We start from the raw sequence: 17923 nt of genomic DNA on the forward strand, positions 1-17923 counted from the left end.
CGTTCTTCTGGCATCCTCCAAACCCAGATTTGTCCGTCGTACAGCCAGATGGTGAAACGTGGTTTATCACTCCAGAGAACGCGTTTCCACTGCTCCAGAGTCCAATGGCGGTGAGCTTTACACCCCTCCAGCTGACGCTTGGTATTGCTCATGGTGATCTTAGACTTGTGAGTGGCTGCTCGGCCGTTGAAACCCATTTCATGCAGTCCCGTTCTGTGACCTAATCTGGCCTACCACTTTGCGGTTGAGCCATTGTTGCTCCTAGACATTTCCACTTCACAATGACAGCACTTACATTTGACCGGGGCAGCTCTAGCAGGGCAGAAATTGACTTGTTGGAAACGTGGCAATCCTATGACGGTACCATGTTAAAAAATCACAGAGCTCTTCAATAAGGTCATTGTACTGCTAGTGTTTGTCTATGGAGATTGCATGGCAGTGTGCTCGATTTTATACACCTGTTAGCAACGGGTGTGGCTGAAATAGCCAAATCCACTAATTTGAAGGGGTGTCTACATACTCTGGCTATGTAGTGTATCACATTGATGTAGGTTGTAGAGCATAATAGTGCACACTTTTCTCCCACTGACAGTCTGCCTCATCAGACACTGTGGAAATTCTCAACGGGTTAAATTGTGAACCAGCTGTCACAAATACATTTAAACTCAGTTTTTCACAATTCCTGACATTTAATCCTGATTTATTTCAGCTTTTATTTCTTTCATCACATTCCCAGTGGGTCAGAAGTTTACATCCACTCAATTAGTATTTGGTAGCATTGCCTTTAAATTGTTTAACTTGGGTCAAACATTTTGGGTAGTCTTCCACAAGCTTCCCACAATAAGTTGGGTGAATTTTGGCCCATTCCTCCTGACAGAGCTGGTGTAACTGAGTCAGGTTTGTAGGTCTCCTTGCTCGCACACGCTTTTTCAGGTCTGCCCACACATTTTCTATAGCATTGAGGTCAGGGCTTTGTGGTGGCCACTCCAATACCTTGACTTTGTTGGCCTTAAGCCATTTTGCCACAACTTTGGAAGTGTGCTTGGGGTCATTGTCCATTTGGAAGACCCATTTGCAACCAAGCTTCAACTTCCTGACTGATGTCTTGAGATGTTGCTTCAATATATCCACATAATTTTCCTCCTCTTGATGCCATCTATTTTGTGAAGTTCACCGGTCGCTCCTGCAGCAAAGCACTCCCACAATATGATGATGCCACCCCCGTGCTTCACGGTTGGGATGGTGTTCTTCGGCTTGCAAGCCTCCCTTTTTCCTCAACATAACGATGGTCATTATGGCCAAACAGTTCTATTTTTGTTTCATCAGACCAGAGGACATTTCTCCAAAAAAGTACGATCTTTGTCCCCATGTGCAGTTGCAAACCATAGTCTGGCTTTTCTATGGCGTTTTTCGAGCAGTGGCTTCTTCCTTGCTGAGCGGCCTTTCAGGTTATGTCGATATAGGACTTGTTTTACTGTGGATATAGATATTTTTGTATCCGTTTCCTCCAGCATCTTCACAAGGTCCTTTGCTGTTGTTCTGGGAATCATTTGATTTGATTTTCCCATGATCAAGCAAAGAGGCACTGTGTTTCAAGGTAGGCCTTGAAATACATGCACAGGTACACCTCCAATTGACTCAAATTATGTCAATTAACCTAACAGAAGCTTCTAAAGCCATGACATCCTTTTCTGGAATTTTCCAAGCTGTTTAAAGGCACAGTCAACTTGGTGTATGTAAACTTCTGACCCACTGGAATTGTGATACAGTGAAATAATCTGTCTGTTAACAATTGTTGGAAAAATGACTTGTGTCATGCACAAATTAGACGTTCTAACCGACTTGCCAAAACTATAGTTTGTTAACAAGAAATTAGTGGAGTGGTTGAAAAATGACTTCAACCTAAGTGTATGTAAACTTCCGACTTCAACTGTATATAGTAAATAAGGCTGAAATACAAATGAACCATCACCTGCCATGCAGACACAAAACACACCCATGGCTGTCCCTTTAAGCTGTCCCTTTAACTGTCAGAGAGGATGTGTACTGACATGATTTCATTCCAATACCTTCAGTTCAGACGAATTCCTTCCTTCATCAGTTATTGCTTTCTCTGGAGCACCCACTTGTGTTTTCTTAATTACACTACAGAGACTGTCATTAGGCAAAAGGGTAGTTTAATTGTTGTTCACTTGAACGTCGTCGGGAAGACCATTGCTATGTTCAAGACCATTGCATGTTCAAATGTGTCCATTACTTAAGTGGTTGTTTAAATTGTACCTCGTTTTAATGAGAATTCATTAGGCAAATTATCCCAACCATGTAAGGTAGAGGTTCATTGATCCATTGTTAAGGCAGAAGTGAACCAACTACTGATTGGTTAGTTCCCATAGGAAGCCCACATGGGATTTATGCACTCTTAGAAAAAAGGGTCCCAAAAGAGTTCTTCAGCTGTTCCCACAGGATAACTCTTTTTGGTTCCAAGTAGAACTCTTTGGGGTGTCATGTAGAACCCTCTCGGGAAAGGAACCTGGAACCAAAAAGGGTTCTTCAAACGGACATGTGACCGGTTAGTCACGGGAATTAGGCTTCTCCATGCTCTGATGCTGCTGATGGTCATTAGTAGCCTACCAAACTTGCTAACTGCCTGGTACTCAGCCCTCTATTGTCCCTCTAATCACTCTGACATCAATGCAAATGTATTCAAAAATCGAATCAAACACTTCATGAGCGACCATGAGCTCATGTTGCGCAACATTTCAATAGGCTATGCAATTGCGCTGGAAAGTGATGGCCTCTACTGAGAAGAGGAGGATCAGCTTTCTATAGGCCTACTATAATTATTTTTCAACTTTCCTAATATTAAGCACATTGCTTATATTTACAAAAGGAGTATAGCCTACCTGGCTGACATGAAAATAAACCATGGGGGAAAGCGTCCTCCATTCGCTATTTAAGTGCAGAGATGACATAAATTTTATCTCGCTGCCCCTGTTTCGATACAGGTGCATGATAATGGTCCATTCTAAATCAAAACATATTTCACACATGTATATGTAAAGACAAGATTAAATCAATTATTGTCTGATGGGTGACAATATTAGCCTATCACTTGTGAATGATGCCCAGCATAAGAAAAAAAAAAAAACTTTTTTTTTGAAACTTTTTCTTCAAGTTTGGGGAAGATCATTTTCACCATAAAAATGCACCTTTATAATAAAAGCATTACATACATAATTGAATTTGCGGTCACTTTTGATAATGGTGTTTTCCGCTAATGGAACATTCGCACTTATAGCCTACTACCATGTGCACATTGCTGTGCTTATAATGTGAATAATTATAAGTGATATTCAGTTGGTAGTTACAGTCTTGTCCCATCGCTGCAACTCCTGTACGGACTCGGGAGAGGCAAAGGTCGAGGGCCATGCGTCCTCCAAAACATGACCCCGCCAAGGCGCACTGCTTCTTGACACTGCTTGCTTAACCCAGAACCCAGACGCACCAATGAATTGAAGAAAATAACGTTCACCTGGCGACTGTGGCAGCTTCATTAAATAGTACCCGCAAAACACCAGTCTCAACGCCAACAGTGAAGAAGCGACCAGCATCCCGGATAGAAGGCCAGCATCCCGGAGTCGCCTCTTCACTGTTGACGTTGAGACTGGTGTTTTGCGGGTACTATTTAATGAAGCTGCCAGTTGAGGACTTGTGAGTCGTCTGTTTCTCAAACTAGACACTGATATACTTGTCCTCTTGCTCAGTTGTGCACCGGGGCCTCCCACTCCTCTTTCTATTCTGGTTAGAGCCAGGTTGCGCTATACTGTGAAGGGAGTAGTACACAGCGTTGTATGAGATCTTCAGTTTCTTGGCAATTTCTCGCATGGAATAGCCTTCATTTCTCAGAACAATAGACTGACGAGTTTCCGAAGAAAGTTCTTAGTTTCTGGCCGTTTTGAGCCTGTAGTCGAACCCACAAATGCTGATGCTCCAGATACTCAACTAGTCTAAAGAAGGCCAGTTTTATTGCTTCTATAATTAGAACAACAGTTTTCAGCTGTGCTAACATATTTGCAAAAAGGGTTTTCTAATGATCAATTAACCTTTTTAAAATGATAAACTTGGATTAGCTAACACTACGTGCCATTGGAACACAGGAGTAATGGTTGCTGATAATGGGTCTCTGTACGCCTATGTAGATCAGGTATCACTTCCGGCGCCGACAGAGATGGCCGCTTCGCGTTCCTTGGAACTGCATTGTCAGAACTAGAAGCACAAGCATTTCGCTACACTCGCATTAACATCTGCTAACCATGTGTATGTGACAAATCAAATTTGATTTGATTTAAAAAAATCTGTCATTTCCAGCTACAATAGTAATTTACAACATTAACAATGTCTGCACTGTATTTCTGATCAATTTGATGTTATTTTAATGGACAAAAGTGCTTTTCTTTCAAAAACAAGGACATTTCTAAGTGACCCCAAACTTTTGAACGGTAGAGACTACTGATTGGCTAGTTTCCATAGAAAGGCTGCAGGGGATTTATACTCTATACACATAGAACGGATCACTGGCGCTCATCTTAACTCGCCTCTAATCTGGGTCTTTCAGAAACCTTCATCAAACTGTTCCACAGAGTACTGTACACAGAGTTCTGAACATATTAAAGACATGATTAGAGATTTCCAGTAGCTGCATGATAAAGTGGCATGAAATCAGAAGAGACTGCTGCAAAGGCAACTATGCTTCACTTAAAATGACTCACTCTTGCTGCAGGTAGTGATGAAAATATCACATTCAATTGGCAGCACAATCCGTGTCCTGTGGTGTATAAAATCACCCACTCGATACCTGCTGTCATCTTGCATTCAAAGAGACGTCATGAGTTTGCCTTGGTGGATGCTAGCATTCAGTGTGTTAGCTGTTCCATCATGATGCTGTATCTACTGTACTCAACAGGAAGTTGTCAGCAGCCGTACATCAAGCCAGGTTGAGGAGGGAGCTACCCTGCCATGAGCCCATACCCAATGAGCAGGGGAGGCAAGATAACAGGAATGGAATGGCTGCTGACGCCACAGAGACTCAGCAGAGAATGGCATTTACTCTGCATACGCAATAAGATGTTCCGTATGGGATACAGTAGACTCTGCCTCTACAGGCAAGTCTGGTGTGTAGTTGACTCTCGTAACTTCTGACTCTTGTTTGTTTTACCACACAGATTATGACACCACACTACCGTTTAAATGGATAATTTTTAAGGTGTATTCCTTGAATGGAGAAACACACCTAGGCACATATATACTGTACAAATCAGTTGATGGGACTGAGAGCAGAAATACTAAATATAAAACTTAAGACATGCATGACAAATTAGAAATGTATATTGTATCTTTTAACCTGGCATGAGTATGCATAGTTTCCATTATCAATGATCCAGCAAAACTCGTTCCCATACGAGGCCTCCAGTAAAAGATTGGAAAGTTAAATGTTCTTCCCTTGGAGGCACTTGAGCGAGCATTGTGCAGCTCCACACAGGGCCTCAAAATAGTATTATATAATCCACCAGCTGGCAGATCAGTTGTCTCATATTAGCCTATGGAGTAGCTAGAATGTCTCCGTGGCCTGCCTAATCGGGACTCTTGAATAGCCAGGGCTACTTCACTCCTGGGTCCTGACCCTACACGATCAAAACACTTGACCTAATCCTATCCAAGCCTAAGAAAAGGATCCAATGGTGCTGGTAGGCCAAAAGTGGCCAGGGGGATACAGAAAGACAAGGTGGATGGGGGACAGAGACGAGGCTTGTCGGAGGGCCTGTTGTCCGGACCTCTGGCAGTCTCTATGGGGGTGCCACAGGGTGCAACTCTCGGGCCGACTCTTTTCTCTGTATATATCAATGATGTCGCTCTTGCTGCTGGTGATTTATCTTACCCACCTCTACACAGACGACACCATTCTGTATACATCTGGCCCTTCCTTGGACACTGTGTTAACCAACCTCCAAACAAGCTTCAATGCCATACAACACTCCTTCCGTGGCCTCCAACTGCTCTTCAATGCTAGTAAAACTAAACGCATGCTCTTCAACTGATTGCTGCCCGCACCTGCCTGCCCGCCTAGCATCACTACTCTGGACAGTTCTGATTTAGAATATGTGGACAACTACAAATACCTACAATTGAAGTCAAAAGTTTTTACATACACCTTAGCTAAATACATTTAAATCTTTGTCCACATGTGCAGTTGCAAACCGTAGTCTGGATTGTCTATGGCGGTTTTCGAGCAGTGGTTTCTTCCTTGCTGAGCGGCCTTTCAGGTTATGTCGATTTATAGGAGTCGTTTTACTGTGGATATAGATACTTTTGTACCTGTTTCCCCCAGCATCTTCACAAGGTCCTTTGCTGTTGTTCTGGGATTGATTTGCACTTTTCGCACCAAAGTACGTTCATCTCTAGGAGACCTTCTTGAGAGGTATGATGGCTGCATGGTCCCATGGTGTTTATACTTGCATACTATTGTTTGTACAGATGAACGTGGTGCCTTCAGGCGTTTGGAAATTGCTCCCAAGGATGAACCAGACATGTGGAGGTCTACAATGTTTTTTATCTGAGGTCTTGGCTGATTTTCACATGATGTCAAGCAAAGCGGCACTGAGTTTGAAGGTAGGCCTTGAAATACATCCACAGATACACCTCCAATTGACTCAAATTATGTCAATTAGCCTTTCAGAAGCTTCTAAAGCCATGACATAATTTTCTGGAATTTTCCAAGCTGTTTAAAGGCACATTCAACTTAGTGTATGTAAACTTCTGACTCACTGGAATTGTGATACAACGAATTATAAGTGAAATAATCTGTCTCTAAACAATTGTTGGAAAAATGACTTGTGTCATGCACAAAGTAGATGTCCTATCCGACTTGCCAAAACTATAGTTTGTTAACAAGAAATTTGTGGAGTGGTGGAAAAACGAGTCATAATGACTCCAACCTAAGTGTATCTAAACTTCCAACTTTAACTGTAGGTGTCTGGTTAGACTGTAAACTCTCTTTCCAGACTCACATTAAGCATCTCCAATCCAAAATTAAATCTAGAATCGGCTTCCTATTTCACAACAAAGCCTCCTTCACTCATGCTGCCAAACATACCCTCGTAAAACTGACTATCCTACCGATCCTTAACTTCGGCGATGTCATTTACAAAATAGCCTCCAACACTCTACTCAGCAAATTGGATGCATCCAATCACAGTGCCATCCGTTTTGTCACCAAAGCCCCATATACTACCCACCACTGCGACCTGTATGCTCTCGTTGGCTGGCACTCGCTTCATATTTGTCGCCAAACCCACTGGCTCCAGGTCATCTATAAATCTTTGCTAGGTAAAGCCCCACCTTATCTCAGCTCACTGGTCACCATAGCAACACCCACCCGTAGCACGCGCTCCAGCAGGTATATTTCACTGGTCATCCCCAAAGATAACACCTCCTTTGGCTGCCTTTCCTTCCAATTCTCTGCTGCCAATGACTGGAACGAATTGCAAAAATCACTGAAGCTGGAGACTTATATCTCCCTCACTAACTTTAAGCATCAGCTGTCAGAGTAGCTTACCGATCACTGTACCTGTACACAGCCCATCTGTAAATAGCACACCCAACTACCTCATCCCCATGTTGTTGCTCTTTTGCAGTATCTCTACTTGCACATCATCATCTGCACATCTATCACCCCAGTGTTAATGCTAAATTGTAATTATTTTGCCACTATGGCCTATTTATTGCCTTACCTCCCTAACCTTACTACATTTGAACACACTGTACATAGATTTTTCTATTGTGTTATTGACTGTACATTTGTTTATCCTGTCACACCCTGACCTTAGAGCCTTTTTATTTCTCTATTTGGTTAGGTCAGGGTGTGATTTGGGAGGGCATTCTAGTTTTTTCTATTTCTTTGTTGGCAGGGTATGGTTCCCAATCAGAGGCAGCTGTCTATCGTTGTCTCTGATTGGGAATCATACTTAGGCAGCCTTTATCCACCTTTAGTTTGTTGAATCTTGTTTTTGTGTAGCTGCCTGTGAGCAGCCCAGAACATCACGTTTCGTTTGTGCTTGTTTTGTTTGGTGAGTTTCGATTTATTAAAATATGTGGAACTCTACGCACGCTGCGCCTTGGTCCATTCATTTCGACGAGCGTGACATATCCCATGTGTTATTGTTTTTGTCGCACTGGTTTGCTTTATCTTGGCCAGGTCGCAGTTGTAAATGAGAACTTGTTCTCAACTGGCCTACCTGGTTAAATAAAGGTGAAATAAAAAAATAAGAAAGGCTAGGGCGTTAGTCCCTAAAACTTTAGGCACCGTTGACCCTTCTGAGGATAAAGCCAGCGAAGGCCACACTGAATCACTGCCAATATCTGGGGGACATATCTCCCGTTATTCACTGGCGACTCATGACTAGGGCTGTTGCGGTGACCGTATTACAGCCACACCGGCGGTCACGGGTCATGAAGGCAGTAAAAATCCACATGACCGTTTAGTCACGGGAATTGGGCTTCTCCGAGCTCTGATGCTGCTGCTGGTTATTAGTAGCCTACCAAACTTGCTAACTACCTGGTACCCAACACTCTATTGTCCCGCTAATCACTTTGACATCAACGCAAATGTATTTGAAAATCTAATCAAACACTTCATGAGAGCCCATGAGCTCATGTTGTGCAACATTTCTATAGGCTATGCAATTATGTGAGAAAACAGAGTGATGGCCGCTAATAAAAAGATAATGATCTCATCAGCTTTCTATAGGCTAGACCTACTATATTTATTTCTCAACTTTCCTAATATTAAGCACATTGCTTATATTTACAACAGGAGTATAGTCTAGCTGGCTGGCATGAAAATAAACCACGGGAAAAGCATCCTCCATTTGCTATTTAAGTGCATAGATTACATTTATTATTGCCCTGCCCCTGTTTCGATACAGTTGCATGATAATGGTCCATTCTAAATCAAAACAAATGTCACACATATATTATGTAAAGACAAGATTAAATCAAGAATAGTCTGATCGGTGACAATATTAGCCTATTATAATTATATATGATCACTTGTGAATGATGCCCAGCATACTTTTTTTTGCAATTTGTTCGAATCATAGTCACACACCTCATGTAGCCTAGCCCATAGGCCTATATGTTTTAATAAGATTTGTATCACAAATAAAGTGGCCAAATAACTTTCTTTAAAATTAACCACATCAATCTGCTTTACAAGGGGTGTAGAGCATAACTGGCATACATAAGCAGCGTGTGAGTTTCAAGTTTGGGGAAGATAATTTTCACCATAAAAATGCACCTTTGTAATAAAAGCATCCATGCATAATTGCATTTGGGGCCCCTTTTGATAATGGTGTTTTCCGCTAATGGAACATTTGCGCTTATAGCCTACTACCATGTGCACATTGCTGCGCTTATAATGTGAAGAAGCCTAATATTTTATCAACATGTTAAGCTAAAAGTTCTGATCTAATACATCAGCCACATTGCATAAAAAATGATTTGTATTAGTTGTTGTATTGTATTAATGTGGGATCTATCGCATCCCACAACTGTCCCAGACTGAAAATGTTTTTCTCGCACAGAATAGGTCGACTTTTATACTATGGTGGATAGTAGATTGACATAGGCTAGTGCTTTTGCTCTTCGTTAGGCCTACTTATCTTGTTGGCTGACGAAAAGTAAATGTGGACAGTTCATCCAATATCTTCAATATGCACCTCGGAATTGGATAAGGACGTGCACAGTTGCGTCCCGATGTGTCTGTCTTAACTTGTAGCCTGTGAGAAAGACCCTTCACTTGACTTGATGGAGAGCTGTGTGAGTGAGGCGCTTCGGATTGTGCAGCACACTCAAGGAGAAGGGCACAATACAGCACTCAGGGGATGCCGTGGTGAAATTCGAGGCATTATCATGTGCTTGTCAAATTGGGAATGAGAGCCTGCGCAAAAAAACAAAGCAGTGCTCATGCCTTTTCTAGCGACTTAAAAAAAAATCATCAATAGGTCTCACCATGCAGCCTTACAATGTATTAAAAATCAAAACATGTAGTCCAACATTTGTAGAACAACTAAAGTTAAATTAATAACTCTAAATTAAGCATATAGGAGTACCTATTTATTTGTTAACCGCTCAACACAGAATAGCTACATGTGCGCATTCCCTCAAATCGTTTGAGAAAATATTTATATTTTATTCAGCTTTGTTCAATTGTATTCTTCATACTATAAAATAATGTCACAGAATTCTAAGCAACTCTTGTCTGCTAAACGAACTAGTGTAGCCCACAGCCATTTAGCATAGCCACATCAGGACCTAACACAAGGACAACTAAGTGTGCTAATATTTTCTTTTGAAATTGACTACATTTTCTTCATATCATGCTTCTTTAGACCTGTCTAAAATAAATAATGGATTTATTGTTATTTAAAACATTTTTTTAACCTTTTTTTATTTACTACACTGTCCAAACTCTGACGACTCTGGGACAATTGTGCGCCGCCCTATGGGACTCCCAATCACAGCCGGATGTGATACAGCCTAAAGGTGTAGGCTATATTACATGGATTTATTAGACTTTTTAAAATGGCTTGTAGGCTATGTATGGAAGCCAGGAGATGCTAAATGTGTTTGTTAGTTAACGGTCAATTACTGTGAGAACGACAGTTATTTACTTGACAATCACTGCCTGGCGAAATTTCGTGACCCCCACAGCCCTACTCATGGCTTCTGTAGATGAAAAGCTCACTTGACTAAAGCGAAGCAGCTAATCGCTGGGCTTTGGGGTGGCTCAGCCCGTCAGCACACATACTATTATGACTCAGCCCTCATAGTGCTAGCTTGCTACCCCCCTCTCTCTCGCTCTCTCTCTCTCTCTGGGTGCTGACAATGTGAACGCCACTGCAGAGGCAGTGTTAATAGTGTGGGCTCATGTTCACCGTGTGCAGCCCAGCACCCGACCGGAGGGGTCCTCGCAGGTCTGTCTGTGTGCCACACTGCAACTTGCCACACTAACACGCCTGTGTTACCCAAGCCATTGCAATTTCCAGAGGTTGTCCAAGCCAACATGGACTATTTCACACATTAGAGGGAAACACATTTTAAGTGACCATAGGGGCCATGGGGGTGAGCTCAATGGCTTGTACTTAGCGGATGACAACATCATGGCAAAGACTGAGATAGTTGCTGATTTGTTGGGCATGCGTTAGTGAACAAGCTATCTGGTCTATCGGAGGGCTGGATGGAGAAACTGAGGCAGTAGGTCCGTGTCCAGTCATTCATGGAACCACAGTATTTTCCATCACTGTCAGGGAGGTCAGTGTGAAAGACCTCAGCCAGACCTGAACAGAGCTCACTTTGACTGCTGTTAGCTAGCACAGCTAATTATACTAATTGTGTGCAGTATTGTGCATTTCTAATACTGGTTATCACTAAATCGCCTTTGTTCACAAATTACATCATTCAGCTCCAAGGCAAAACACACTCCTGATAACCATGCAGCAAGGACAGTTAACTGAGAGGGGGCTTAGCTTTCGTCATGGTGGAGAGTGAGCGTTGTAAGTTAATAGCACAGTGTCTCTATTAAATATGTAGGTCTGGGTGGCAGCTGCCTCAATAATGCAGACTTTCTCCATCCCGTTTTGTGGTGTCATAGGATACCACATGTACTGTATGTCTATCCCACAGCAAAGGACGGAGGGTAAAGCTACTTAGAGGCCGGGACTGGGTAAGAGAGACCACTGCCATCTAACACAATGTGCCAGACTGGGCAATGTGCTCTAGTGGGAGGGAAATCTCCCCTGGTGTAGTGTGTCATCCACACAATAAATGTATTAGGTGTAGCTGACTGTCCTTTTAGAGGAATAATTGAGACAAGCAATGAATCAACAGCACACATTCAACTTAATCCAGCGATTCAGAGGACTGTCATTCTGTTACACCGCTCATTTTGTTGTCATAAGGTCAGCTAAATGTTTTATTTTTTATTATGTGTTTCTATAGAAACTACAAAATACATATTGTTGAAGCAGTCATGCACTGTAGTGTATTGGGCATGTAAGCACATCTAAAATGGATGCCAACCATTTCTGAGTCAAAATGATAAAAGAAAAAAAAACATGACTTAAAAAACATACGCTTATGCAAAATAGTTGTGTAGTAATGAGGTTTGTGCAGTAGGGTATCACTGCATATTGGCTATGCTTGAATTGCCCTGGAAAATTATATTATTCTCAGACCATTTAGAAATTATATTTGTAAAAAATGTGGTATATGATTACACTGGTAATAGAGAATTTGTTGTATTACTTGTGAGGCACCACGGTGAGGCTGCCTCTCACCCGACTCACCGTCCCTCCGCTCTCCCTCCCTCCGCTGAGAAATGGGGACAGTCTTCCAGCTGATGTCGAAACTCAAGTCGCATTGCTTTACTTCTGCCTCATGCACCAATTGTTGTTGTTACTCCTATGACCAAAGAAAGTGAAATATTCATCGATATTAAAAAAGACAAGCCGCTAATAATATCGCAAGTTTATCGAACACTTTGCACTACTCATTCATTGAAGCTGCAGTGCTGGTTGTAGCGTGAGTGGATGTAGGGGGAATGTGCATTTTATGGCTTATGGAAATGTTGAACAAAGTGTTGACAGCGCTGAATAACAACTTAAACATGAACTTACAGCAAAGAGCTGCTGTTTTTATGAGTATTCGTTGAGTCTCTCTCTAGTCATGGCTTCAAATGTTTTGAAATCTGTCAACTTTTTTTTTTACAGTCTATGGCTCAAGGAAACTGTGCAGACACTGTGATCTGAGCTATCTGATTGGCCAGCTGTAGGCCTATAGGTGCACTTGATTTTCTCTCTAGGCCTGCCGGGTAGGCAGAGTTCTACCTTCCCGGCGCTAGGGCTGCTGAATCAAGTGCACCTACCGCCAACAGCTGGAACAAATAAAACAATAGGAACGCAAGGCTTTATTGTTGGATTTTTTACAGAAATGTTTGGTGATCGACTAGTCGATCTGGTTGGTGACCACTGACTTATTTACTTATAATGCATGACTGCTTAAGACACGTGGGTGATATTCACTTTTGGTATTTCTTAGAGATTCTCCAGTACTTTGTATACCTTTTAGCCAGTGGTTCTGAAAGTAGCGCTCACCAGCCAAAAGTGGTTCCCGAAAATTGCGTACTACGTCACATACAATGCCTTCAGAAAGTATTCATACCCCTTCACTTATTCCACATTTTGCCATGTTACAGCTTGAATTAAAGATGGATTCAATATTTTTTTTCTCACCCATCTACACACAATATACCTCATAATGACAAAGTGAAAACATGTTTTTTAAATTTAAATTTTTTAAATGTCCAGTCGTTCATTGACCACAATAAATTCCATCACTGTTAGGGAGGTCAGTGTGAAAGACCTCAGCCAGACCTGAACAGCGCTCACATTAGCTGTGCTAGCTAACAGCAGTCAATTACACCAATGGCATAGCTTCCAGTAAACATTGGCTTTCAAACTAGGGATTTTGTGGCTAACAGTAATTCTGCATACATCCAGCCCAACGCGGGAGGCTGAAAAAAAAATACACTGAACAAAAATATGAACGCAACATGTAAAGTGTTGGTCCCAAGTTTCATGAGCTGAAATAAAAATTCCCAGAAATGTTCCATATGCACAAAAAGCATATTTCTGTTGGATTTTGTGCACAAATGTGTTTACATCCCTGTTAGTGAGCATTTCTTCTTTGCCAAGATAATCTATCCACCTGACAGGTGTGACATATCAAGAAGCTGATTAAACAGCATGATCATTACACACTAACCTTGTGCCGATGACAACTAAAGGCCACTCTAAAATGTGCAGTTTTGTCACACAACACAATGCCACAGATCCCTCAAGTTTTGAGGGAGCGTGCAATTGGCATGCTGACTGCAGGAACGTCTACCAGAGCTGTTGCCAGAGAATGTTATGTTAATTTCTCTACCATAAGCTTCCAACAACGTCATTTTAGAAATTTTGTCCGTACATCCAACCGTCCTCACAACCACAGACCACTTGTAACCACGCCAGCCCAGGACCTCCACATCTGGATTCTTCATCTGCGGGATCGTCTGAGAACAGCCACCCGGACAGCTGATGAAACTCTGGGTTTGCACAACCGAAGAATTTCTGTACAAACTGACAGAAACCAGCTCAGGGAAGCTCGTCTGTGTGCTTGTAGTCCTCACCAGGGTTTTGACCTGACTGCAGTTTGGCATTGTAACTGACTTTTGTGGGAAAACGCTCACCTTCAATGGCCATTGGCACGCTGGAAACGTGTGCTCTTCACAGATGAATCCCGTTTTCAACTGTACTGAGCAGATGGCAGTGTGTATGGCGTTGTGTGGGTGAGCGGTTTGTTGATGTCAACGTTGTAAACAGAGTGCCCCATGGTGGAAGTGGGTTAAGGTATGGGCAGGCATAAGCTACGGAGAACGAACACAATTGCATTTTATCAATGGCAATGTGAATACACATAGATACCGTGGCAAGATCCTGAGGCCCATTGTCTTGCCATTTATCCACTGCCATCACCTCATATTTCAGCATGATAATGCACGGCCCCCAGCAATTCCTGGAAGCTGAATATGTCCCAGTTCTTCCATGGCCTGCATACTCACCAGACATGTCACCCATTGAGCATGTTTGGGAGGCTCTGGATCGACGTGTACGACAGCATGTTCCAGTTCCTGCCAATATCCAGCAACTTCGCACAGCCATTGAATAGGACTGGGACAACCACAGGCCACAATCAAAAGCCTGATCAACTCTATGCGAAGGAGATGTGTCGCGCTGCATGAGGCAAATGGTGGTCACACCAGATACTAACTGGTTTTCTGATCAACGCAACTACTTTTTTTCAAAGGTTTCTGTGACCAACAGATGCATATCTGTATTCCCAGTCATGTGAAATCAATATATTATGGCCAAATGAATTCATTTACATTTACTGATTTCCTTATATGAACTGTAACTAAAATCTTTGAAATTGTTGCATGTTGAGTTTATATTTTTGTTCAGTGTACTTACTAGTCGCAAAAGTTCCGGAGCATGTCTTTAATGAAACCTAATTACTTGCTCTCCTCTGAAGTAAGGCTTGTTTTTATGCATTTATGTTCAGAGCAATAAGGTGCCTTTTTCGCATGATTGGATTTGTACGTGCACTGGCATATTTCCCTCCTTTTGCATTCTATTCAATGGCAATCATTTGCATTCTGCCAGGGTAGACACTAGGTGGGCAAGTAGGGATTCCAGTCTGTCAGTCGGAGAAACTGCTTTGCATTTTCTTCTTCTGCTGCAAACATATGACTCAACATTTGACATTGGGCTGCTCATAAACATAGAGGCTGCATACACTGGCCAAGAGAAGACATTAAAAACATCTGCACATATATCTATAATATTATTTCAGGGAGAGAGAACAGAGGACATACAGTTAAACTGTTCAGGAGGTTTTGAAGGTCATTTTACTTCCACAATTGGGGCACCAGCTGACTATTTAGAAAATAAAATAACCTGGACTCCACTTGAATGACTATTGAAAAGATTGCTAGGATTTTAGTGTGAAAAATAAGGGCAAGACCTACTGTGATAGAACTACTGTTTCAGAAGTGGTGACATTTTTACATCCCCCTCTACAGCAGCAGCTTTGGACATACAGCAGGTGTCTGAGTTATGGGACCATATGACCCAAAAAATCCCATTTATAAATTAACCGTCATTGCTCCCAGAATCACATTGTCCATCCTTGCCCCCTGAATCCACCATTCAGGTTAACCTTACTGTCACGCCAGTAGAGCTGAGGAAAGTGCCCATTAGTGACACTGGGCACTTGTTTACCTTGGGTAAGAGATAATAGTTAAGAATCCACATGCTGGCTGTCCAACCACTCCTTTGCCTTTAGGCCTCTCAGGGGACACAAACACTCAAGAGCATTTATGAGTAAACCACTAGTGAGTCTGATGCCGGTTGGTGGGGGGGAACTGGAAGCTCCAAGCGACATGCTGGCAGAGAGGCGCTAAAAAAAGAATGTTTTTAAAACCCAGAAGAAGCTATGGAAAGCAGGCAATGCAGTGAAGTTACAGCACCCTGGAAGCGTTAGCTGCTTGTGAAAGTAGGGCTGCCATCTCCCGCCTCCACACAATCCTCTTTCCACTGCCTGTTGAGCGGAGGTAGAGAACAGCCAGCGAGGAAGAAAACTCGCAGACAAGAGCAGGTCATGTGCATCGCTCAAGTTTGGTCCACTTTGTATGTCCTTGACTGGACCATTTTACAGTGGGAGGTTTGTGCTCCCCAGACCCAGTTCAACCTATTGAGACACAGCAACCTCTGATAGAAACACAGCAACCTCTGATAGAAACACAGCAACCTCTGATAGAAACACAGCAACCTCTGATAGAGACACTGCAACCTCTGATAGAAACACAGCAACCTCTGATAGAGACACAGCAACCTCTGATAGAGACACAGCAACCTCTGATAGAGACACAGCAACCTCTGATAGAGACACTGCAACCTCTGATAGAGACACTGCAACCTCTGATAGAGACACTGCAACCTCTGATAGAGACACAGCAACCTCTGATAGAGACACAGCAACCTCTGATAGAGACACAGCAACCTCTGATAGAGACACAATGTCAAGTGTTTGTTGTGTACAATTCATCTATGTATAGCTGTCATCTATGTAAATGTAGTGTTACATGTGCCTACAATGACCAAATAAGACTTTAGGCAGAGGGACCAAACAAGTGTTGAACTCTTCAATCAAGTCAGTGCAAAAGCAAGGCATGGCTGAGAATCACTGTGACTCAGCGAATGTGATGTATTATTACAAGCGTAGTGCAACAACCTGTTTAGAAAGGAGGGGGAAAAAACTATTTTTGTCAGGACAGATTGGTAAATCAAGTGTTGGGTTTAACGGAGATTAACTGTACTTACTGCCTTTGGCATTCCTCTGTATAAGACTGAGATTTAGCGTTGCCAGGTAAACAGAGATTTGGTGTTCCAAAACACTACAAATATCTTACCAGACTGCTACTGAGATAAAACTGGACTGAAATTTTCAAGCACTTTATACTTAAGGACCCATACTGCCAACGTGTTAATAACTCATAACTCAACAGTGAGCCCATGTAGATATCCATCAACACAGGTAGAGAACAGTAAGATGTTTTAGTGAAATATACATGGTCCTCAGACTGGGTATACCCATGTATAAACATAAATGCTATTCCTTAATAACCTTTTGTCAATAGGGGGTGCTGTTAGCACTTTATTTTTTTTGACATTGCCAAATTAACTTCTTGCAACTATAGGGGGTGCTGTTCCGCATTAGCATATTTGTGTCTCCAAATTAAACTGCCTCGTGCTAAATTCTTGATCGTACAATATGCATATTATTGTTATTATTGGATAGAAAACAGTCTATAGTTTCTATAGGAGTTGAAATTTTGTCTCTGAGTGGTACAGAACAATTTCTACAGCACTTTTCATGACAGGGTTCAGATTTCAGAAATTTTTACCTCTGATCTGGGGTCTGTTTTTAAGGCGACAGTGAATGCTATGAAGAAACCGACACTGCCTACGTCTTCCTCTGGGTGTCTGTACGTCATCACGTTTTCAATGGAATCGATGGGACGTTCACAGCCATTATAAAAGACGAAAATGTACAGAGACCACCCTTTCTCAACGTGCGCCTGAAGCGTAAAGGACATCGGACCTGCCTCGTTCCAAATCGTTTTCTAACCAGCAATATTTCTCCGGTCATGTTTTCAGTCGTTATAGTTGTTAAAAACATCATAATGTAGTTAATTTGAACCGTTTTA

At 42.2% G+C, this 17923-nt stretch overlaps 1 protein-coding gene across 2 annotated transcripts in view; it reads right to left on the minus strand.

Moving 5' to 3' along the window:
• Positions 1 to 17923, minus strand: part of LOC139537509 (protein phosphatase 1E-like) — a 109409-nt gene that overhangs the window by 48918 nt on the left and 42568 nt on the right. The window contains exon 2 of one of the 2 annotated variants that reach the window (XM_071338902.1): positions 12402 to 12516. The exons of the other annotated variant lie outside the window; for it this stretch is intronic. Within the exon in view, the coding sequence (XP_071195003.1) occupies positions 12402 to 12475 (74 nt within the window). The 5' untranslated portion in view covers positions 12476 to 12516. The remainder of the gene's footprint in view (positions 1 to 12401; positions 12517 to 17923) is intronic. 2 annotated transcript variants of the gene reach the window in all.

Source organism: Salvelinus alpinus, chromosome 13, assembly GCF_045679555.1.
Source record: "Salvelinus alpinus chromosome 13, SLU_Salpinus.1, whole genome shotgun sequence".
In the NCBI taxonomy this organism is placed as follows: domain Eukaryota; kingdom Metazoa; phylum Chordata; class Actinopteri; order Salmoniformes; family Salmonidae; genus Salvelinus; species Salvelinus alpinus.